Below are 24944 nucleotides of genomic sequence, written 5' to 3' on the forward strand. Positions count from 1 at the left end.
CACTCCGCTCTGTAATGCAGCCTCTCGGGCTCCGATCCTGGGCTGGGGGTTGCCAATTTTGGTTGGATATGTTCCCGGAGGTTTCATCACATGACATAATCTTTCATTAAAGATTCATCTTTAATTTCTGGAGACTCCAGGACAATCCCGGAGGGTTGGCAACCTTACTGGCTGCACTGTGGCTGCTCTGCCCTGAGCAGCTTCTAAGCCCCCGCTCCCTGCAGCTGGCCATGGGTGTGTGGCCAGAGCAATAGGGGTGTGGCCGAGGCATCCCCACATCCTGGTGCTGTCGGGCATTGCAGCAGGTGCAAGTTAAGTGACCCTCAGGCAGGTCTATCTTACACTGAAGAAATGGTCCAGGACCTGGGGGCGGGGAGGTGGCTTAAGGCCACGTTTGCAACCCCTGTCCTCTGTTGTGTCATGGGCTCCTTAGCTGCAGCTGAGGATCCTGCAGCCTGGATCTCTTGTCTCATTTGCTGTGTTGCTGTTGGCTGTTACTTCCCACCTCCCCCTACCACTGCCACTTGCTCAGTTCACTCTTCTGCCCGGTGGGCCTCTCTCCCTCCCACCTTCCTCATCTTCCCTTCCCCTCGGTGACCCCATCCCTTCATCCACTCCCTCTCTTACTCCTCCAGGCGTTAACTATTAGCTGTGTTGCAGAAGCGCCAAGGGCACCAATGTGCTGCCCAGTGCAGCAGTCTGGGAGCTGACCTTGTTCGTGAAGACAGAGGCAAAAAAAGCATTGAGTACATTAGCTTTTCCCACATCCTCTGTCACTAGGTTGACTCCCTCATTCAGTAAGGGGCCCACACTTTCCTTGACTTTCTTCTTGTTGCCAACATACCTGAAGAAACCCTTCTTGTTACTCTTAACATCTCTTGCTAGCTGCAACTCCAGGTGTGATTTGGCCTTTCTGATTTCACTCCTGCATACCCGAGCAATATTTTTATACTCCTCCCTGGTCATTTGACCAATCTTCCACTTCTTGTAAGCTTCTTTTTTGTGTTTAAGATCAGCAAGGATTTCACTGTTAAGCCAAGCTGGTCACCTGCCATATTTACTATTCTTTCTACACATCGGGATGGTTTGTTCCTGTAACCTCAATAAGGATTCTTTAAAATACAGCCAGCTCTCCTGGACTCCTTTCCCCCTCATTTTATTGTCCCAGGGGATCCTGCCCACCAGTTTCCGGAGGGAGTCAAAGTCTGCTTTTGTGAAGTCCAGAGTCCGTATTCTGCTGCTTTCCTTTCTTCCTTGTGTCAGGATCCTGAACTCGACCATCTCATGGTCACTGCCTCCCAGGTTCCCATCCGCTTTTGTTTCCCCTACTAATTCTTCCCTGTTTGTGAGCAGCAGGTCAAGAAGAGTTCTGCCCCTAGTTGGTTCCTCCAGCACTTGCACCAGGAAATTGTCCCCTACACTTTCCAAAAACTTCTTGGATTGTCTGTGCACCGCTGTATTGCTCTCCCAGCAGATATCAGGGTGATTGAAGTCTCCCATGAGAACCAGAGCCTGCGATCTAGTAACTTCCGTTAATTGCCAGAAGAAAGCCTCGTCTATGTCATCCTCCTGGTCTGCTGGTCTCTAGCAGACTCCCACCACGACATCACCCTTGTTGCTCACACTTCTAAACTTAATCCAGAGACTCTCAGGTTTTTCTGCAGTTTTATACCAGAGCTCTGAGCAGTCATACTGCTCTCTTACATACAAGGCAACTCCCCCACCTTTTCTGCCCTGCCTGTCCTTCCTGAACAGTTTATATCCATCCATGACAGTACTCCAGTCATGTGAGTTATCCCACCAAGTCTCTGTTTTTCCTATCACATCATAATTCCTTGACTGTGCCAGGACTTCCAGTTCTCCCTGCTTGTTTCCCAGGCTTCTTGTATTTGTGTATAGGCACTTAAGATAACTCGCTGATCGTCCCGATTTCTCAGTATGAGGCAGGAGCTCTCCCCTCTTGAGCTCTCCTGCTCATGCTTTCTCCCAGTATCCCACTTCCCCACTTACCTCAGGGCTTTGGTCTCCTTCCACCTCCCTAGGTAACCCATTCCAGTGCTTCATCACCTTCCTAGTGAAATAGTGTTTCCTAATATCCAACCTAGGCCTCCCCCACTGCAACTTGAGACCATTGCTTCTTGTTCTGTCATCTGCCACCACTGAGAACAGCCGAGCTCCATCCTTTTTGGAACCCCCCTTCAGGTAGTTGAAGGCTGCTATCAAATCCCCCCTCACTCTTCTCTTCTACAGACTAAATACCCCAGTTCCCTTAACTTCTCCTCGTAAGTCATGTGTCCCAGCCCCCTAATCGTTTTCGTTGTCCTCCGCTGGACTCTCTCCAGTTTGTCCACATCCCTTCTGTAGTGGGGGGACAAAAACTGGACACAATACTCCAGGTGTGGCCTCGCCAGTGCCGAATAGAGGGGAATAATCACTTCCCTTGATCTGCTGGCAATGCTCCTACTAATACAACCAAATATGCCATTGGCCTTCTTGGCAACAAGGGCACACTGTTGACTCATATCCAGCTTCTCATCCACTGTAATCCTCAGGTCCTTTTTTGCAGAACTGCTGCTTAGCCAGCCAGTCCCCAGCCCATAGCAGTGCATGGGATTCTTCCGTCCTAAGTGCAGGACTCTGCACTTGAACTTGTTGAACCTCATCAGATTTCTTTTGGCCCAATCCTCCAATTTGTCTAGGTCACTCTGCTTTGAGTTTGGTTTGCTTTGAGCTGAGAATGTGCTGAGCGGGGAGAACTGTTTGCCCACAGTGGTAGCTCTGAGGCACCGAGGAGAAAAGACATGTAAGCAGTGGGAGAGGCTGCACCATTTCCCTTCCCCAAGGAGATAACTCTGGTAGCTGTTACCCATGTCCCTTCCCGTGTGGAGTTGACAGGCAGGCAACATGGGCTGTGTCACTTCCAAGGTGCATCCTGACCCATTTTCATGAGGAATGACTAAGCATTAAGCAAAGAGAAATGGGTCATCAAACCACTGCCTCAATCTCAGCAGAAAGATTCCCTCCCCTCCCCCACAACACACACACTGCGTCCCACTGAGGAAGCTCCCACCACACAAGTCTCTGGTTTCTTTGCAGTTACAAGACCGTAAATCAAGTGGCATCTCCCAGAGCACCAGTGCTGTGGACAAGAAGACGGGGGACTCTGCCCCAGCTGCAGCTGACAACCAAGGCAAATCCAAAGACTGCAACGGGCGAGTCATTGCCAGGGTCGTGCTGGAGCGCTCAGCGACAGTTGAGGAAGTATATACTCGTTATGTTTCATCTCTCTGGTGCTGTCTGTGCATGGCACGCTGTATTCATCTCTGCACTGCTGCAGAGCCCAGCAGAGGGACCAAGTGGGGAGAGTTTGGACTTGTCTGTCCTGGGGCTGCTGGGAGCCACAGTCTGAGGCCTTCTCCAACTTGTTCTGCTTGCTGCAATGGCTGTGATGGACTGTTACAGCCCAGCAGAACATCTGGGGCTAACACTCCAGCCATGCCCTGTCCTGTCCCCAGGCCCCTGCAATCTTGGCCAGGTCCCTCGGGCCAGAGGGGATTCCCTGAGTGGGGGAAGGGCCTGGGCCTCAAGCTGCTTCTCATCCCTTTTTCCCCAGTGGAGCTGGAGAGGTTAGGGATGGTCTAGATAATCCTTAGTCCTGCCCTGAGTGCAGGGGACTGAGTGCAGGGGATGACCTCTCAAGGTCCCTTCCAGTCCGAGTCTCTGATTCTTTGAGAGTCTGCCTGGTGCCTGTGAATTTGCCCCAGTGACTCTCCTGCACCCACGGGCTGAACTCTGCTCTTGGGCTCATGAGAATGATTCCCATCGAGCTGATTTCAGCAGGAGCCCCGTCCACTTGTCACAGGTGAAATGAGAGTGTAACAGTTCACAGGGAGGAAGGGGGAAAGAGGACCACACCTGACTCCCTTCCACTCACAGAGAATCCCACTCTGATGCACATGGCGGAGAGGGGCGAGCCTCAGTGTAACTGATGTCCCGGCCCCAGGGAGCCCGCCGGCCCCAGGTGTAATTCACAGGGCGGTGGGAACTACTTTAACCAACATTTTCTTACCCTCCCGTGTCGGCTGCTTTTCCTGCTGCACCCTGTTTGCGGGCCCCTGAGTGTGTGAGTTCCATCTGCGCTGCAGCTGCAGGCCTAGGTCCCAGCTCACGTTCACAGATATGTGCCAGCTCTGATCAAACTAGTGTGCTAAAAATAGCAGAGTAGCTGCGGTGCTACAAGCAGTAGGTGGGCCTTGCCGCCAAGTATGTGCCGAAGAATGCGGCAGCTGCACGGCCGTGTTTAGTATGCCCTAGCGCGATCAAAGCGAGGGCCTGTCTGTCTGCCCACCCTGGGAATTACACTTCAACTTCAGTGAAGACATACAACTCCCTTAGATTCTTCTGTGCCCCTTTGGGACGAGCAACCTGTTGGAAACAACCTTCCCTCCACAGTCTGCTTTGCAGATCTCAGCTCATGGGCCAGCTCCAATCACTTCCCTTTTATACGGCTTTCAGCCTAGGACATCCCTCAGGGGACTAATGACCTGCCTTTACTGCAGCCATAGAGTCATCTGATGGTTTAAGGAGCTTCCCACAGTAGCCCCAGACCCATCTGGTTATTATCTGCCTAGTTCTTCCTTTTAGTACAGCCCAGGCTGTGCCATGAGGACCCATGTGATTATTATGCTGCCCTCACTCTAAATGCGTTTAATGGACTCCTGTGACCCATGTTCTCATATTATGACCTGCTCTCCTTTTTGTAGCCAAGTCCTGTGGATAAGCAAGACAAGTCTGATCCTGATCACCTACTAGCGGGGAGCCAAAACGGGCCTGGTCTCCAGCAGAGAGCAGAGAGCGCAGTCAGCGTGGTCTCTAACACCATGGAAGGTAGATTCCCGCCCTGATAAAGAAGGGGCTGCGCTGGGTACTGTTCAACACGAAAATGCCAAGCCGAGGACACGCTCCCACGTGCAGCAGAGAGCTCTGTATGGATTGACTGTAACGCTGACAATCAGTGTCAAATCCATAAAGGCTCTGAGAAGCAAAAAGGATTTTCAGGACAAATGTCGCTTAATATAAACCAGAGAATAGGAACATAGGATTGGAAGGGACCTGTCGGGTCACTAAGTGCATGCCCTCACTATTGCACGCAACCTGTCATATCGTTCTGCTCATAACTTAGCAAACTCCATCTTAAAACTAGTGAGGTTGGCTCCCCCCACTGTGCCCACTGGGGGGCTGTGCCAGAACCTTCCTCCTTGGATGGTTAGAAACCTTCTTCTAATTTCTAGCCTAAATTTATTCCCAGCCAGTTTTCTCCCCTTTAGTTCTTGTGCCAACATTTCCCCCCTCTCCCCCCACAAGGTTCGCTATCAACACAATTCAGTGCTACCCCAGCTCCAATCTAGCTATGCTGTGCTGTTCCCCTCTTCCCCATCCTTTGTCTGCTGCTTGTCTTAGATTGTAGGACTGTTTAGTATAGGTCCAGTCCCCTCTAGTGCCTGGTCCCCAAAGTAGCTGCTCAAGGAGTAGCTCCTAGGTGACAGCGTTGCATGCTCTCCACATGAAAAGCGTGCTTTCAATTCCTGCTGATAACCTGTGAACAGTGCTTGTTGCCCAAGGCCTTTGAGGCAGAAGTTGTGTATTTTGGTGGCTGTGGCCAGGGCTCCTCAGGTTGTGGGCACACTGCAGGATTCCAAAGAGATGATAAAATGAGCAAAGCGAGATTGCAAACAGTCATGATATCACTTCAAACCCCAGATTCATCTCTTAGCTCCTGGTCGCCTGGTTCCATGGCTGGGCCCACATGGGACATTTTTCTTAACTCAAGTAGGATGTCCCCTAGACTCCTTGGCAACAATTTGTGTTATCGACCCAGCCAGAGATGCTATTCAGTCTTTGTGTCAAGTGGGGCCAGGAGTGATTCTGTGACTTCCTAAATAAAAACACACTCTATTCATTCACTGATTTGTCCTCCTGGCTATAACATGTCTCTTTGGCGCCAGCCCTTATCCAATCCCATCTGTGAACACAAATATGAAAGCTGCAAGCTGATCCAGCATAGGGACTGTCAGCTCGGGCATTCCAGCTGACCCCAGCTGCACTGGGGGCAGGCCCTCATTAAGATAGCCAAAATCTGAAGAGCAGGAAAGGTTTGATAGACCAGGAATAGTTTATTCATTGACTCTTTGACCTTTCTAGTCCTCTTTGATTTAGTGGATCAGCTGCATCTCCCCTGGATCTGTTCCATCAGAGATGCAGCTGTTCAACAATAATTGGGGCTGGGATATACAAAGAGACCCAAGGGAGTTAGGCACTCAATTGCAGTGGATGTCTCAGATTGTAAGCCCATTAGGGCAGGGACCATCTGTTTGTTCAGCACATAGCACAATAGGCTTCAGGGCCAGAAGTGGAGCTCCTAGTTGCTACGGTAATACAACTAAATATATAAATAACCATTTCAGTGGGATTCAGGTACCAAACTCTTGGCTAATTTGAAAGCCCCAGCTTAGATCAGCTGCATTTTTGAATATCAGCCCAGCCAAACCGGTTTCCCACACTTTTCTCCACCAAGTTGCTTTGCTGTGCTGCAGTGAGAAACGTCATGTCCCGGACAGGAGCAGACCGGCATCTGCCCATGGGTTTGCATACAGCCTAATGAACACATTCTTGAGGACGAAGGCAATGCCTGTGTCCTGCAGACGCCTGTGTTCCTGTTACACCTTTGTGACACCTACCGCATCCGTGTGTCCCAAACGGTCCTTTACACAACCATAATAAAGAGTTTGGCACCCTTTTGCACCCACTCTATGCTTAGTGGCCCAATGCACTAGTCTTGTTGCCAGAGCTAGGCTGGATCAAGCCTCCTCAGCCAAGCTCCTGTCTGTTGACTTAGCATGTGACTTTTCTCCGGAGGCACATGGGCAATGACATGGGGTCTTTGTCTCTTGTTTTCAGAGCTAGAGGAAGCTCGCCAGAAGTGTCCACCCTGGTGGTATAAATTCGCCCAGATATTCCTGGTCTGGGACTGCTGCCCCCTCTGGCTGAAGCTGAAGGCGTTTGTACGGCTGATTGTGATGGACCCGTTTGTCGACCTGGGGATCACAATCTGCATTGTGCTCAACACGCTGTTCATGGCCATGGAGCACTACCCAATGACCGAAGAGTTTGAGAACGTGCTGAGTGTGGGGAACCTGGTAGGAAATTGCCTGGATTTGATTTTTCCATTGATCACCCTTTACAGCTCTGCTCCAGAGCTCAGTGAGGGACCTATGAGCAGTGACCACAGGCATGTGAACAACCCCCTGCCGTACTGCAGGGACGGTGCTGAGCAGGGTTGGATCGCAGCATGACTGCACCAACTCAAGGAAAGCTACCACAAGGGGCAGAAGGGAGCCAGAGGACCAGGAGCCGCCCCCGTTTCTCCAGCTGGAGCTTCCCTGGAGAAGCTCACGTGGCCTGACACCTCCTTGTCAGCCCTGAGGCATGTGCAACCTGGCAGGATCACAGCCCCACAGATGGGTCCCAGCCCACTGTAGGGATCCTGGTCAGAAAGAGCACTGTCAGGGTGGGCAATTCCAAGTGAAGACCCCAGACAGCCAGGCTGTCAATCAAGGCACAGCCCCGAGGACTGGTCCTGCCATCCTGTTCTCTGACCTGGCAAATCCTGGGATGTCAGACCCCGGCCTCACTTGTTAACCAGCTCATGTGGCTGTGCAGGTGGGATTTTCCAAGGAGTCAAAAGGAGATAGGCACCCAAATCCCACTGGAATCTGTGAAGTAAGCATCTAACTCCTGTTGGCTCCCTGGAAAACCCTAGCCTAAGGAGACTCCGTATTTGTCTCCTAGCTTTGATCTCCTCCCCAGCAAAGCCAGAGTCTCGGCAGAAGCAGCTTCTGTTTCCATGTTGCGAGGTGTCCCCATGGCCCAGGGTGGCAAAATGATGATTTCATTCCCTTGTGTCTTCTGAATTGCATATTTTCTCCTCACTGGGCTGCACAGGGCCATTTGAACTCTTGCATCTGGACACGGGACCCTCTTAGCTGTCAGCAGAAGCAGGAGACTCCAAGGGCACCTTGCTGGGTATGGGGGGGGGCCCTGCTGAGGGGCAAATGTTAACATTCCTGTAGCTCTTTAGAGACCATGGGAACGTGCCACACAATTACCATCCCACTTGTGATTTCCACTGGGGCATGGCCCCAGCCCCCACCAAATTGCTAACTCCTCTTGGCTCCCCTGAACACCCCAGGTTAAAATGTTTCCATATAGCAGAGGATGCATGTGTCACCCACCCATGTTCTCACATACTCCTTAAAAGGCCAGTGAAGGCCCATCATTTAAAAGGGGGGCTACTGATCCTGGTGGCCCTGCAGCCCACTCATGAGGGTGTGGTACCGGTGTCCCTTTGCGCCTGATCTGCAGAGCAGGTCAGTCTGTTACAGCCCTTTGTTTGTCTTGGCAAACCCAGACAAAGTGGGGACCTCAAGAGCTGTCCCAGCTGACGCTAAAGAGCTGGGATGTAGCAGGTTCATTTCCTCTGTGGATCGGGCACAGATGGGGAACTGTCAGGCATATGCACCACCATTTCTGGGAGCCCACCTTGAACTCAGAGTGATGCTCAAGTGTGATGCTCGGAGGCGCTGAGTGCCCGCAGCCCCACGAATGCCCTGGGGTCTGCATGTGCACCACTCTTTGGAGAATCAGGTTCTAGGCAGCCAGATTGGAGGCCACTTTTGGAAAAGCCTCAATGAACAGCCTGGAAGCTGGACCCCTGGCTGTCTGGGCAGGGCGCAGCACACCACAGCTCCCAGCTCATGCAGGGCTCAAGAGACCAGCCCCGGAAATCGATTCAAAACTGAGGGGCAGGGTGGCGAGAACAGCGTCCAAATGTGACTGTAAGGGCAGACTCCCTGGGAACTTCCAGCTCCAGGCAAAAGGAGGGGAAGGGAGCACCAGGCAGGAGGAGGAAGAAGGAGTGGTGAGATAGGAGGCTGGTGTTGGAGAGAGGGAAGCAGGAGCAGGTGGAGCAGAGATGGAAGAAGACCGAGCTGTGCTGGCTGAGAAGGTTGTGAGGTTGATGCCGAAGGCGAGAGAGGGCCAGGTGCCTGAGAGAATGGGGCACAGCTGAGTGGCACAGCCAGGGGGCTGAAGGAAACATCATCTGGGGTCGAGAGTGAGGAAGAGACCCTCCCAAAACAGCAAAGAAACGAGAAGCCAGCGCGGTGTGAGTGTGACACTGGGTCTGGCTACACGGCATTTGGGGCAGGAGGGCAGGACAGGCAGACAGGCCCGAGCTAGATCAGGTGAAGCTGCAGCAGCTCTGGCTGTATGAGCCCAGCCCAGACCCTGGGCAGCTGGCCCACGCTAAGGCCTGCATTGCCGTGGCTTCACGGCTGTTGGGCTACGCTTGCTGCAGTCACACACACACCCCGTTGCAAGGTAGCCATATCCTGTAGGTGTGTCACTGCAAAGCCTGCATTAGGCCCCCTCCCTGCCCAGAGGCTTTCAGCGTGAGCAGAACAGGGCTGCGTTAGGTGCTACATGGCAGAGGCAAGCACCCAGCAATTCTTATTGTCACCTTGCCGTAAGATGGGGGGAAGCCGAAGGGAACTGGGGTGAATATCTACCTGTTTCCCTTTGTGTGCACAATCCTTGCCATCTCTCCCCCCAGAGCAGACTGTGCCTGTCCAGGCACTCTCTCTCTCTGGCTCTCCCTTCATGCAGGGGACCCAGTATTTCATGACTTCACTCCAATTCCCTTTGCATTTGAACGTAAAGCATGCCCCTTCCCTCCCATGGCTAGGCTAGTCTCCCTCTCAGAGCCTCTGCGCATAGCTACTGAACGGACATGGAGCGGGGGCCAGCGGCCCTAGGCAGAATGACGCTAGTCACATACCGGCTTTGTATCTGATTTCATTCAGGAAATACAAGGGGATTAATAGACTATTGGGTTTAGCACAGTCTATCCACAAAACCAGCTCTGGCTTTCCCTTTAGTCTATTTACAATCTCCTGTAGAGTTTAAATCCAGGAGGACAGTGGGGGTCGGGGGGAGGCAGAGAGCCCTGCCAGGCAGGGCTGAGCATGCAGAGAGAGTGAGTATGCTCCCCAATGGCCTAAGCATCCATATTGCTTCTGCCAAGCACCCACCTGGCCTTGCCCCTGCCTTCCACCTCAGGCAGGTCAGTCGTGCCGTGGGAGCCCAGCGATTCAGACCATTCTCCCAAGGATAAGGCCTCAGCACATTTGCAAACCGCTTGCCCGCAGCAGCAGAGAAGGTTGCGACCCTGCTGCAGACCAAAGCAGGGTCAGACAAGAAGCCTGCCAGGGACCCTAGCTGTCCCCCACTCTCTCCCCTCCCATTCTGCTCTCCCCAGCCCAGACCTTATGGAACTCCAGTGAAGGCTGGTCCATGGATTCCGAGGGGGGGGAGCATGGCATGAAGCCAGCTCTCCCACCTGCTGGTGGATTGCCCATGGGAGTTACATACAGCATGTGCCTAGACTCTAGCCACAGACGTGACTTTGTGGGTCATGACTGTAAGTTGGAGAGTTGGAATAAAACTTCTTCCTGCTGTAGACACTTGGGATGAGGAGGAGCAGCCCCCGACATGGGGGGGAAACCAGGTACTGAGCATGAGCAGAAAGGCTAGCTATCCCACTAGCCCTTCAGAGACGGGTTCGCCAATTTAAACGTATCAGAGATAGCTTCTCCCTGAGACCCAGCCTCATGCAGCTGGATTCTCAGAGCTCAGTTACCAAAATCAGTGGCCAGATTTGCCAGAGCTCAGCACACTGGGGCACGGAACTCTTTTGAAAGAGGCTTGGCCCATGGTGACGGTAACGTTTGCCACTATTTGAGTGCCAAACTCAGTCAGAACTGTAAGGGAAAGTGTTTGTCTCCTGCTCAGAAAGCAGCTGAATGGATTCCACAAGACCCACTCTCCCACCCCTTCCCAGCAAACTCCCTTTTGGACTGAGCTCAGGCGGAATCTCTGAAGAAAACCTTGTGGGGGAGAGAGGAAAGGGAGTTAGAATGAAGAGACCTTCTCATTGGGCTTGCATGATCATCTTGTTTGACCTCCTGCCTAGCACAGACCAGAGGATTTCACCCAAGGATTCCTGCACCTGGCCCAGTCCCCTGTGGCTGGACGAGACAATATGATTAGAATCAGTCTGGCCGGTGAGGAGATGAAGCCCAGCAGGAGTCAAATACAAATGGAAACTAAAGTCAGCAAAACGAGCATTGCTGAGCTGAACACGTGTCATGTTTGCAACCTACCATCAGCCCAGCTCTGCACACCCAGAACTCGGGGCCATGAAATGCAAACACTTGGAGTAGGTGGCTAATTGTCACATAACTGCTACTGTGCTGCGGTAATGCGATAATGCAGAGCATCGTTATTGTCCCAATAAGACAGTAATGTGTAAAAGCCAGATCGCCTTACCCAGCAGCCAACCTCAGGGGGAGTGACAGAGGCAGAGCGCTGGAAGGGACCCCTGGGTTTCCTCCTAAGTTGAAAGTAACTTGAGGGTGCTACTTGGTCAACTGGATTTTATTTTGTTGTGACAGCATCCCCCATGCCAAGTATTTCTGAAGGCAATTGGTGGCAAAAGCGTTCACATGGGGCTCACAAACAATAGTGCTCTTTCCCCCGTTCCCAGTCAGCCTAGAGCTGCCGCATAGCAACCTTCGTTCAGGGTCTCCTGGAGCCTGTTGCACTCCCACACGACTTCCAGCAAAAGAACTCCAGGGCACTCAGTCTCTCTTGGCTTCCAGGAAGAGAATTCCAAGACTCTGCGTCTCCTGAGGCTCCTGGACTATCTGCTTTAGTTTCATGTTTCCTGTGCCGTTTTGTCGTCTGGTGCTGTCATGCCTGGCGTGTGACACTTCATGATCTGCCGTTTAGGGCATGTCTTCCCTGCACTGGGGTGTGGTGCACGGCGTGTAGACATATCTGTGCTAGCTTTGTCTGAGTGACACGAACAGTGCAGCTGCAGCAGCATGAACAGTGGCTCTAGCCAGGGTGCTGGGTGAGCAGGGGTAGCCCATGCACCCTCCATGCTGCCACAGCTTCACTGCTATTCTCACCTGCGGTAGCTTTCATCTAGTTAGAGAACATACAAATGGCCACACTGGCTCAGACCAATGGTCCATCTAGCCCAGTATCCTGTCTGCCGCCAGGAGGCAGAGGCAGATGCTTCAGAGGGAGTGAACAGAACAGGGCAATTACAAGTGACCCATCTGCTGTCATACACGCCCAGCGTCTGGCAGTCAGAGGTTAGGGACTCCAGAGCATGGGGTTGCATCCCTGCCCATCCTGGCTAATAGCCATTGATGGGCCCATCGTCCATGAGCTTACCTAGTTCTTTTTTGAACTCAGTTACACTTTGAGCCTTCACAACAGCCCCTGGTAAAGCTAGATCAAAGCTGGCTTGGGTATGTCCATGCATGCTGCAGTCGCACCTCCCAACGGCAGTGCAGACAGACTCTCACCAAACTTGCAGCTCTTTAATCCCCTTTTCGCCCTCCCAGCTCTGGGCTGCTCTGGAAGTGACCAGCCCCCAGTGTAACTAGCCCCTGGAGGTCTGCTTTAAGTTACCTCTGCCCTGCCTGGGCTGCCTCTGAGGAGCTCTGCCATTGCTCAGAATCCCCACAGTGCTGTGTGCTCTGGCCCTGCCACTGGCCTGCCCCCACTGCCAGGGACCGATGGCAGTCTTAGCCAGTGTCCGCGTGGGGGGAACTGTTCCCAGGCTGGCCAAGGGCCGAGGGGCTGTCGCAGGACGGAGCCTCCCCTGCGCTGTTTCTATGCCCTCAGACTTGCCAAAACGTAACCCTGCCTTCTTGCCCATGTGTGAGGGCGAGCCTATGGCGAGCCCTGTGATCTCGATCGTAACTGGGGACGGGGTGGGCGAGGGCTGGGCCAGTCCTGCCTTGTCCAGCACACCCCAGAACCAGCCCGGAGGCCATGCAGGAGATGGCCATGAGCCCGCAGAGTCACACAGAGTCGGGGGAGCTGCAGCAGTGCCTGTAGTGTTGACCGTATACCCTGAAAGGAAAGGCACTGAATGTCCATGTGATGGGTGGTCAGCGCTGGGGGCCAGGGCGCATGGCGTTATGGTCCCAAGCCAGTAACTTTGGATCAGGCCCTCTGGTGCTGTGGCATGAACTCAGTCGGCTGCCCACTGCTGCTTTCTATGCCCGGGGGGGGCTCTGGTGCTAGATCCCCCTTAGGCCCATCCCCTCCCTCGCGGGACTGTGACGCGCTGATTGTGTGATGAGCACTAACGGGGTCTGTTTTCAAAGGTCTTCACTGGGATCTTCACCGCGGAGATGGTGCTAAAGCTCATAGCCCTGGATCCCTACGATTACTTCCAGCAGGGGTGGAACATATTTGACAGCATCATTGTCACCCTGAGCTTGGTGGAGCTGGGCCTGGCCAATGTGCAGGGGCTCTCTGTGCTCCGATCCTTCCGCCTGGTAGGTTGCCCTGTGGCTCTGCTGTGCTGAGGGGCTTCATGGCAAGTGCCATACCCAGAGAAGGGTCATTTCTAACTCCCAGGTGGTGACGGTCACTGAATCACGCTGGGTTTAAAGATCAGGCTGATGCAGCCTGGGTTGAATGTTCCGCTTGCCCGGGGGAGCTGTTAGCATGGCAGATGCAAGGAAGGCATGTCTGTACTGTCCATTTTAGATGAAATGGCAACAGCAGCTCCCCTAGTCTTACTGGGGCAGTAGCTAAACTCACAGGGACATCCACATTCCCTCTGAGCTAATATAGGAACAGCTAGGCTGGATCAGAGCCAAGGTCAGTCCAGCCCAATGTCCTGTCTCTGTCAGAGGCCAGCACCAGAAGCTATAGAGAAAGATGCAGGAAGCCGTGCAGAAGGTAGTTAGCTATCTGCCCCATGACAGTTTCCTCCTAACCCGCAATGGTTTGAGGTTGGGTTAGGCGTGGAAGCTGGAAGTTTCATACCCCTTCCAAAACACTTATGTTCCTAGTATTTACTACTGGTTTCAGAGTAACAGCCGTGTTAGTCTGTATTCGCAAAAAGAAAAGGAGTACTTGTGGCACCTTAGAGACTAACCAATTTATTTGAGCATGAGCTTTCGTGAGCTACAGCTCACTTCATCGGATGCATACCGTGGAAACTGCAGCAGACATTATATACACACAGAGATCATGAAACAATACCTCCTCCCACCCCACTGTCCTGCTGGTAATAGCTTATCTAAAGTGATCATCAGGTTGGGCCATTTCCAGCACAAATCCAGGTTTTCTCACCCTCCACCCCCCCCCCACACACAAACTCACTCTCCTGCTGGTAATAGCCCATCCAAAGTGACAACTCTCTTCACAATGTGCATGATAATCAGGGTGGGCCATTTCCTGCACAAATCCAGGTTCTCTCACCCCCTCACCCCCCTCCAAAAAACACACACACAAACTCACTAACCTGCTGGTAATAGCTCATCCAAAGTGACCACTCTCCCTACAATGTGCATGATAATCAAGGTGGGCCATTTCCAGCACAAATCCAGGTTTTCTCACCCCCCCCCCGCACCCCTATACACACACAAACTCACTCTCCTGCTGGTAATAGCTCATCCAAAGTGACCACTTTCCCTATAATGTGTATGGTAATCAAGGTGGGCCATGTCCAGCACAAATCCAGGCTTTCTCACCCCCCCACTTTTTCCTGGGGACACACACACACACACACAAACCCACTCTCCTGCTGGCAATAGCTCATCATTTACTACTATCACTCTGGATACTATCTGAATGCTGTCACTCAGAATCCTGCATCCTCTTAATGTCAGTGATATCTTGTGGCAATGAGTTCCACAGGCCAATCAAGGTTTCTGTTTCCACCTCCTTGCAGCTGAGAGTTTTCAAGCTTGCCAAGTCCTGGCCAACCCTCAACATGTTGATAAAGATCATTGGCAACTCTGTGGGCGCTCTGGGAAACCTCACCCTGGTACTGGCCATCATCGTCTTCATCTTTGCTGTGGTGGGCATGCAGCTGTTTGGGAAGAGCTATAAGGAATACGTGTGCAAGATCTCTCAGGACTGCACGCTGCCCCGCTGGCACATGTACGACTTCTTCCACGCCTTCCTCATCATCTTCCGCATCCTGTGCGGGGAGTGGATCGAGACCATGTGGGACTGCATGGAGGTGGCTGGCCAGCCCATGTGCCTCATTGTCTTCTTGATGGTCATGGTCATCGGGAACCTCGTGGTGAGTCGCTGGGTCGTGGTAGCATCAGTTGATAAAATGGGACCAAAGGGGGAGCAATGGATACTGGGTTAGATGGACCTTTGGTCTGACCTACTATGGCTGTTCTTATGTTCCTATGTTCTTATCTGAAATCCATGTAGGGAGGACACCTGAGCCATCAGGGAGGACCCTGAGCTAGGGACCGAATGGCTAGGCAGCAGTTCTGCGGAAAAGGATCTAGGGGTGACAGTGGACGAGAAGCTGGATATGAGTCAGCAGTGTGCCCTTGTTGCCAAGAAGGCCAATGGCATTTTGGGATGTATAAGTAGGGGCATAGCGAGCAGATCGAGGGACGTGATCGTCCCCCTCTATTCGACATTGGTGAGGCCTCATCTGGAGTACTGTGTCCAGTTTTGGGCCCCACACTACAAGAAGGATGTGGATAAATTGGAGAGAGTCCAGCGAAGGGCAACAAAAATGATTAGGGGTCTAGAACACATGACTTATGAGGAGAGGCTGAGGGAGCTGGGATTGTTTAGCCTGCAGAAGAGAAGAATGAGGGGGGATTTGATAGCTGCTTTCAACTACCTGAAAGGGGGTTCCAAAGAGGATGGCTCTAGACTGTTCTCAATGGTAGCAGATGACAGAACGAGGAGTAATGGTCTCAAGTTGCAGTGGGGGAGGTTTAGATTGGATATTAGGAAAAACTTTTTCACTAAGAGGGTGGTGAAACACTGGAATGCGTTGCCTAGGGAGGTGGTGGAATCTCCTTCCTTGGAAGTTTTTAAGGTCAGGCTTGACAAAGCCCTGGCTGGGATGATTTAACTGGGAATTGGTCCTGCTTCGAGCAGGGGGTTGGACTAGATGACCTTCAGGGGTCCCTTCCAATCCTGATATTCTATGATTCTATGATTCTATGATCACACACTCACTCTCGGCTCCTCACCCGCTAGCTGCCCAGCCATCAGTTAGTATTGCTATTAGGATAAACATATCCAAGGCGCCATCCCTGCAGGATCTGTGCCCCACTACAGAAGTACATCAGTCCTGCATTACTTATCTTACAGTAGCCCATACGGGCACCAGCTGAGGTTTAGGCCCTATTGTGCTAGGTGCTGTACAAACGCAGAGCAAGAGACAGTCCCTGCTTTGAAGAGTTTACAAACCAAACAAAGAGAGGGAAAGCTAAGGCACAGGGAGACATGACTTGCCAACATCCCACAGAAAGAACCAGGAATAGAACTTAGGCCTCCATCTCATGCCCACCCCACTGGACCACATCACCCAACTCCTGCCCTGTGCTCCAGGCTGTTTATATCTAGCAGCACTTGACTGGAACCATGTTGCAGTGTTGGCTTATGGGTGAAGGGGTGTGGCAGTCTCAAGACTGGATGCTTTTCTAGAAGATCTGCTCTAGGAATGTATTCTGGGGCAGTCCCCTGGCCTAGGCTATACAGGGTGATCACAGCAGTCCCTTCTGGCCTTGGACTCTAAGGCAGGAGTTTGGGGCATCATCCCCTGGGAGCAGGACTCTGGCTCAGCTGTTCAGGACCAGCAGCGGATTCCACAGTCCAAGGAATGCCCTGCATCCAACCTCCTCCGGTTTGCCCCGGGCTCTGTTGATCTCCATGTCCACGCTGAACAGAGCTTCAGGGGCGGCACACGGGGAGAGGCTGTGTCTCAGAGCACCTGGATTCAGTCCACATACGGATAGGCAAAAGTGCTGGAAGGGGCCTGGCAGCTTGCTGGCACCCCCCCATCCAACAGCTGGGTGTGTGCACGACAGCTAGGACTGGGGAGTTGTCTAGTCTGTTTTCGTTGTGGGGGGATGGTGGACTTTGGGGCAAGGGTGGCTGGACGTGGACTCTGAGGCAGAAAAGAACATCCCATGAGCAGCTCTTCCCTCCCCGCTTCACCCTCCAGGTGAATTTCCAGGCCTTCCTGCCCCTTTTTGTGACCTCTTGTGATGAGGCAGATGAGTGTGCATCCCCGTGTCTATTTCCACTGAGCGCTTTGCCCTGGGTGGTCTCTTTCTGCCCATCTTCACCAAGCTGGGCCTTCCCAGACCATCCCTCTTCTGGTAGGGCACTGAAGTTCCTGGTTCCATCCAGCCTGGATGTTTCATTTTGGCCGTTTCCCAGCCTCTCCTCTAGCAAAAGCAATGGAGGCTCCATCTGCTCTAAACGCTCTCTCAAGCTGCTGGGCACGTCATATGGCAGGCGGGTGCTGTGCCTGAAAGCTAGGCCTGGATTGTATCCTCTTGGTGTAGCTCACTTCATCAGTTTCCTGCCACTGCAGCGGCCTTCAGCATTGGCTCACCTCCGTCCCTTCTATTCTCTGATTAGGGCACACGCTAGCTTAGTCTCCAGTGGACTGTGATACTTTGGTTTAATTTCGGTTGCTGGGTTCAGCATGCAGGTGCTGGGCGGTGTCACTGGCCTGTGATGTATAGGAGGTTAGACTGGATAATCTGGTGGTCCCTTATGGCCGTAAACTCTGTGATATCCCTCTGACCCAAGGTGCTTAGGGTAGCCCACACTGGAAAGGCCAAGGCCAAGGCAGGCTGCAAAAAAGGAGAGCTCATTCCCCCAAAACTGGTGGTTAACACTGTAGTTAAATTCACCAACCAGTCACAGGCAGTGCCCCTGATCCCCCACACTGGGTATCAAAAAATCACACAGCCCCCTTTATTACATTCAAGTCTCTGGCTCGCAATCAGCAAATTGGTTTGGATCTTACCCAAACTACCACGCTGCCCGCCAAGCCTTTAGTATCTAAAACTAAAGGTTTTATTATAAAAGAAAAGAATGAGAAAAGAGTTGTTAAATAGTCAAGCAATCAGATACATACATATGACTTCAGAGTCCACATATCAGGTTCTTAGCAGCATTGGTGAGTTTGCTGGCTTGTAAAGTCCCTCTGGAACATATCCACAGCTTGGATAGGTCTGTCAGTCCTTCATTCAAAGCTTCAGTTTGCAGAGAAGTTACTCCAGAGCTGAGAAGCAGGATTGAAGATGAAATGGAGGTGATGCAACTGCCTTTTTATATCCTTTGCCAATTGTCATGTGGCTTGTGCATCCTTTGTCCCAAACACAAGCTCAGCACATGGCATGGAAGAGCACATGCAGTCATGGGCATGTCCTGCTGACTCATAGGTATAGCCCCTGGCTTCTCTCAATGGGTTCATTGTACAGCTGATTTCCCCTGATGGGCTATCAAACAGGCTGGATACTGCTGATGCCAATCTGTCTGTGGGTGCCACCCAGCTGCTCAGCACAAGTTTGAGATATCAATATACCACACATATTTATAACTCATGGTACAGAGATGATACGTGCATATAGGATCATAGAATCATAGAAGATTAGGGTTGGAAGAGGCCTCAGGAGGTCATCTAGTCCAACCCCCTGCTCAAAGCAGGACCAACCCCAACTAAATCATCCCAGGCAGGGCTTTCTCAAGCTGGGCCTTAAAAACCTCTAAGGATGGAGATTCCACCACCTTTCTATGGAACCCATTCCAGTGCTTCAGCACCCTCACAGGGAAAGAGTTTTTCCTAATATCCAACCTAAACCTCCCCAACTTCAACTTGAGACCATTGTTTCTTGTTCTGTCATTTGCCACCACTGAGAATAGCCGAGCTCCATTCTCTTTGGAACCCCCCTTCAGGTATTTGAAGGCTGCTATCAAATCCCCCCTCACTCTTCTCTTCTGCAGACTAAATAAGCCCAATTCCCTTAGCCTCACCTTGTAAGTCATGTGCCCCAGCCCCATAATAATTTTCGTTGCCCTCCACTGGACTCTCTCCAGTTCGTCCACATCTTTTCTGTAGTGGGGGGGCCCAAAACTGGACGCAATACTCCAGATGTGGCCTCACAGTGCCAAACAGAGGAGAATAATCACTTCCCTCAATCTGCTAGCAATGCTCCTATTAATGCAGGTTATGCCGTTAGCCTTCTTGGCAACAAGGGCACACTGTTGACTCATATCCAGCTTCTCATCCACTGTAATCCCCAAGACCTTTTCTGCAGGACTGACACTTAGCCAGTCAGTCCCTAGTCTGAAGCAGTGCATGGGACTGATTCTTCCATCCTAAGTGCAGGACTCTGCACTTGTCCTTGTTGAACCTCATCAGATTTCTTTTGGCCCAATCCTCCAATTTGTCTAGGTCACTCTAAATCCTATCCCTACTTACAGCATATCTACTTTTCCCCCCCAGTTTAGTGTCATCTGGGAACTTGCTGAGGGTGCAATCCATCCTATCATCCAGATCATTAATGAAGATCTTGAACAAAACCAGCCCCAGGACCAACTCCTGGGGAACTCCACTTGATACTGGCTGCCAACTAGACATCGAGCCATTGATCACTACCGATTGAGCTTGACGATCTAGCCAGCTTTCTATCTATCTTATAGTCCATTCATCCAATCCATACTTTTTTAACTTGCTGGCAAGAATACTGTGGGAGACCGTATCAAAAGCTTTTCTAAAGTCAAGATATATCATGTCCACAATTTTCCCCATATCCACAGAGCCAGTTATCTCATCATAGAAGGCAATCAGGTTAGTCAGGCATGACTTGCCCTTAGTGAATCCATGTTGACTGTTCCTGATCACCTTCCTCTCCTCCAAGTGCTTCAAAATGGATTCCTTGAGGACCTGCTCCATGATTTTTCCAGGGACTGAGGTGAGGCTGACCGGTCTGTAGTTCCCTGGATTCTCCTTCTTCTCTTTTTTAATGATGGGCACTATATTTGCTTTTTTTCAATCGTCCAGGACGTCCCCCGATCGCCACAAGTTTTCAACGCTAGTGGCCAATGACTCTGCAATCACATCCACCAACTCCTTTAGCACTCTCGGATGCAGCACATTCGGCCCCATGGACTTGTGCTCGTCCAGCTTTTCTAAATAGTCCCGAACCACTTCTTTCTCCACAGAGGGCTGGTCACCTCCTCCCCATGGTGTGCTGCCTAGTGCAGCAGTCTGGGAGCTGGCCTTGTCTGTGAAGACCGAGGCAAAAAAAGCATTGAGTACTTCAGCTTTTTCCACATCATCTGTCACTAGGTTGCCTCCCCCATTCAGTAAGGGTCCCACACTTTCCCTGACCACCTTCTTGTTGCTAACATACCTGTAGAAACCCTTCTTGTTACCCTTCAAATCCCTTGCTAGCTGCAACTCCGGTTGTGCTTTGGCCTTCCTGATTACACCCCTGCATGCTTGAGCAATATTTTTATACTCCTCCCTAGTCATCTGTCCAAGTTTCCACTTCGTGTAAGCTTCCTTTTTCTGTTTAAGCTCACAGAAGATTTCACTGTTAAGCCAAGATGGTTGCCTGTCATATTTGCTATTCTTTCTGCACATCAGGATGGTTTGTTCCTGTGCCCACAATAAGGCTTCTTTAAAATACAGCCAGCTCTCCTGGACTCCTTGCCCCGTCATTTTATTCTCCCAGGGGATCCTGCCCATCAGTTCCCTGAGGGAGTCAAAGTCTGCTTTTGTGAAGTCCAGGGTCTATATTCTGCTGCTCTCCTTTCTTCCTTTTGTCAGGATCCTGAACTCGACCATCTCATGATCGCTGCTGCCCAGGTTGCCACCCACTTCTACTTCCCCTACCAATTCTTCCCTGTTTGTGAGCAGCAGGTCAAGAGGAGCATGGCCCCTAGTTGTTTCCTCTAGCACTCGCACCAGGAAGTCATCCCCAATACTCTCCAAAAGCTTCCTGGATTGTCTGTGCATTGCTGTATTGCTCTCCCAGCAGATGTCAGGGTGATTGAAGTCCCGCATGAGAACCAGGGCCTGCGGTCTGGAAACTTCTGTTAGTTGTCCGAAGAAAGCCCTGTCTATGTCATCCTCCTGGTCTGGTGGTCTATAGCAGACGCCCACCACGACATTGCCCTTGTTGCTCTTGTCTCTAAACTTAACCCAAAGACTCTCAACAGGCTTTTCTTCCATTTCATACTGGAGCTCTGAGCAATCGTAGCGCTCTCTTACATATAAACAAGGTTATCATGTTTAGGAAATCATATCTTTTCCACGAATACCTTACGTGGCATATCTGGTATAAGAGTCATTGCAATTTGGTATTGATAGTATTATAAATGGTCGCCCATATTCTATACAGCTTCAACATCCCCCCTGAGGCACTAGATACCTTTGCAATGAGCAGGTCCTTCCCTGCCAGTTCTGCAATGAAACCTCCGCTTTCGAGCTGGGCGAGTTCTGCCTTTTCTCGCTCACTAGGGGAACGGAAATGGATTTTTTTAAAAGGCATTCTGGATCGAACCAAAATGACACATTTTTGTTTTTTTGGGCCAAAACGAAAACCCAAAATGATTTACTGTAGGGTTGAATGAACCATTTCATTTAATTTTCAAAGGGTTTGAAATGTTTGCAATGTTTTTAAATGAAATGTAAGTCAACGCTGAAACGAAACGGCTTTCCGAAGTGACATGTTGAAATGTTTTGTTTGGACATTTACAGGTTTTTCCATTTTGTTTTGGCTGAAACTAGTCACTGAATTCGACCTGAAGTTTTCATTTTTTGGTAAAAAACCAATTAGCACAGAAATGTCACCTACTCTCCTCCCCGCCCTCATCCACATGACAAATCCTGACACTTCCCCAATACACCCTGTATTTCCCCTCATTCTCCTCCTCTCCACAGTGCCCCCTTCTGTTGGATTTCCACACGGGAGCCGTGCAGCCTCCGCCCCCCTGCATCGCCCCCCTGCATTGCCCCCCTGCATCGCCTCCGCCCCCGTTTACCTCCCTCGATGACCGAGTTACTCGCTGCCCTGATACCACGGCCCAAATTGCAGATGTAACCCCTAAGTTCCAGGGAAGTGTGAAATCCTTTCTATCCTTGGTCCCCTTCTACTCGCTGGCTTTGAAAGTTATTTTCCTGGCTGCGTGGGTCCTGTTCTCTCCTCCAAAGGAGCAAGGCAGCAGCAGGCATCCTGGTGGCTTGTCTAATTGCTTCTATTACTTGTCAGAGTTGTGTAAGCCTGTTGGAATTCACGTTGAAAACTATCTAGGGGAGAGCTGACTGCATCTCCTTCTGCGTCATGGCACCCTGTGGGCGTCGCTAAAGATGTTCCTGCCCCCCCGGGGCCTCCACAGCTCCCCGGGGGCCAAATTCAGCCCTGGTATAAGAGGGCAGAAGGCCACAGAGGCCAGTGAAGTTGGCAGCTCCGGGCTCTGTCAGTGTGGCTGAGCTCACCTCCAGGATGGAAAGTCACAGCTCAGGTTCCAGGCCAGGCGCAGCCCCAGTGCGAGACAGGGTGTGAGATGCGTAACGAGCTCCATCAGGCCTGGGTGCTGACGCTGCAGAGGGCAGTGCTGGAGGCATGGGAGGGGCTGCAGTGTCATGGCTTTTAGGAAGACACATCTGCCCTAACCCTAACGTTTTCCTGTTCGGCTGCCCTGCCCCTCCCCCCGGCCAGGGCCAGATTAATCTTTTGTGGCCATGCCCCCCACGCTGCCCTGCGGCCTCGCCCCCGCTAGGCCTCTTCCCCTCCGAGGCCCTGCTGCTGCTCACACACCAGGGAGGGGGTGGAGAGGAGCGAGCGATGGGCAGGACTTTGGGGGGAAGAGGCCAAGCAGGGGCAGGGCCTCGGGGCAAAGCGCAGGTGGAGTGGGGGGGGGGGTCCAGGTGCTGGGGCCCCTTCTGCATGTGGGCCCAGCGCCATTGTAACCCCAGTAGTGCCCCCAGCTGCAGGACTAATGCATTCACACTCCCACGTTGCCCGCTGGTAGAGCCTTCCTCCCCAGCAGCATTTACTGAGCACGTCTTTCTGGTGCATCCGTTTATCAGAACACAGCCCAGACTGAGACTAATTCAGAGCCCTCTTGAGGCGCCTCCAGGAACATCTGCTGTAGAGACGTGTGTTTAGAGCGCTGGAGCCCTAACCCAGCGTTGCCAGACCACCCCAGCATGGCCCCTGGCAGGAGTGACGCCAATTTTAGAGCCACATTTTCCAGGGGGCTCCACCTGTACTTCCTGCTGGAACACGTCCCTATTGACGGGGTGCCGTAGGTAGGGGTGTGAGTGTGACGGTTGCTTGCCCAGCGACTCTGCGGTTTTGGACGTCACACAATTCGATCAGGCAAAACTGTAGCTGCAAACGGAGGGGCTGCCTTTGAAAATGTGGCCCTGTCAATGTATGTGTGTGGTTCGCCCCGTACCCTGGTCCTGCTCTTCTTCTGTCATCAGTTTCTGGTCACTGATCATCACCTGAGCTCACTCCTTACACTCCCCCAGATCTCCCATACACGGGGTGTAGGATGACTGAAGGCCATGCACTATAATTCCCCCTCCCCCTAAGGGGCAGGATAACATCCTGAATTTTGATTCACTGGGTTTGTGACTTATCACTGCATGGAGAGGGGGCAGGGGGCCTCTTCCCCAGGGTTGCAGAGTGCTCACACTGGAGCCCCACTAGCAACCAACCTGATTTCCCGTGGGAGACCAAGTCTCAGAGGGTGACTGCTCTGCCCTTAAGACCCACAACAGCCCACAGAGCTCTAGCAGACACTTCTGCAGAGTCCCAGGTAAAGGGGAGTAGCCTGGGCCCACTTCCATGTCCCCCCACTGGGTCCAGCTGCTTTGCCTCCTCTCTGCATAGGGAAATCAGACCAGTACTGGGTTTCAGTTTCCTGGAGCATAAACCAGGTGATGGCCTAAGCGTTCTGGCTACAATGATGTATATTTATGGAGCCCTCCCCCTAGATAATGCCATGGCCGGTCATCCTTTACTAGTAATGACACTTTGGGCATTTCCTTTGGCATTATTAAAGGGGGAAGGGAGGAAGTCACTCAGGTGACAAGATAATCAACTCCTGCCAAAACACTCCGGAGACAACGGCAACAGAAATGATTAGCTGTAATTGGTACTTAACGTGAGTATTAAACTGGTGTGGTCCCAGGGATTTATTTAAAGACTCTGTTTAAGTCATATGGCATGAGCCATGTGAAAACAGCAGTGACCTTGAATAGCAGCTAATTCCCTTCTCAAATGTGCTTCTGGCACCAGGAGGCACAAACATCAACAGCTGTGGGGGCTGGACTGGAGGGGTCAGTTTTTCACAGCAAATGCATTTCACGTCCTGGGCAATGCTGCTGTACCCTGTAAAGCACCAGCCGCTCCCATTGTGCGGCGAGACCAGCCTTTCTCTGGGGCGGGGCGGAGTCGCTGGATTTAGCCCCAAGCACACTACTGATGCAAAATCTGTCATTGGTCCAATTAGCTTTTTGTGCAATGGGGCATCCTCTGGAGCGAAGACAATGGTGGGAATGCAGCCAGTGCAATAGGGGACTGAGGCAGGGCATCCCATGAGAGGGTCCATGTGCAGGACCACCACTCTTCACCACTGCGCAGTGCGGAGGGGAGCAATCTCCATTAGATTAGGGCCTGGGACACAGCTCCTCTGCCCCCAAAACTCCACCCAAGGGTGCTGAGTCAAGACAGGGATGGTGGGAAGTCAGGGAGCATGCTCCCATTAGGTTACCTTGGGATTTTTGAATGCTAGGGGTTGACAATAGTGCAGATCCATAAAGAAATAGATGAATGCAGGAATTGGATGATTCTGTGCCCAGTGCAAGGAAAAACCTCTTTGCACCAAAAGGTTCATGCAACAGTTGCCTGTTTTGAAAACTCTCACACTTTCAGTCTCCCATGGATGACCACGGATGGTCCTTGAGCACTGCAGCATCACCAACTCTC

The 24944-nt window shown here is 51.9% G+C and overlaps 1 protein-coding gene across 1 annotated transcript in view; it reads left to right on the plus strand.

The window, feature by feature from the left end:
- Positions 1–24944, plus strand: part of SCN4A (sodium voltage-gated channel alpha subunit 4) — a 118342-nt gene that overhangs the window by 43881 nt on the left and 49517 nt on the right. The window contains exons 10-14 of the mRNA XM_077806049.1: positions 3097–3261; positions 4764–4887; positions 6958–7196; positions 13305–13478; positions 14885–15241. Coding sequence (XP_077662175.1) covers positions 3097–3261; positions 4764–4887; positions 6958–7196; positions 13305–13478; positions 14885–15241 — 1059 coding nt within the window. The remainder of the gene's footprint in view (positions 1–3096; positions 3262–4763; positions 4888–6957; positions 7197–13304; positions 13479–14884; positions 15242–24944) is intronic.

This window comes from Eretmochelys imbricata, chromosome 27, assembly GCF_965152235.1.
Source record: "Eretmochelys imbricata isolate rEreImb1 chromosome 27, rEreImb1.hap1, whole genome shotgun sequence".
In the NCBI taxonomy this organism is placed as follows: domain Eukaryota; kingdom Metazoa; phylum Chordata; order Testudines; family Cheloniidae; genus Eretmochelys; species Eretmochelys imbricata.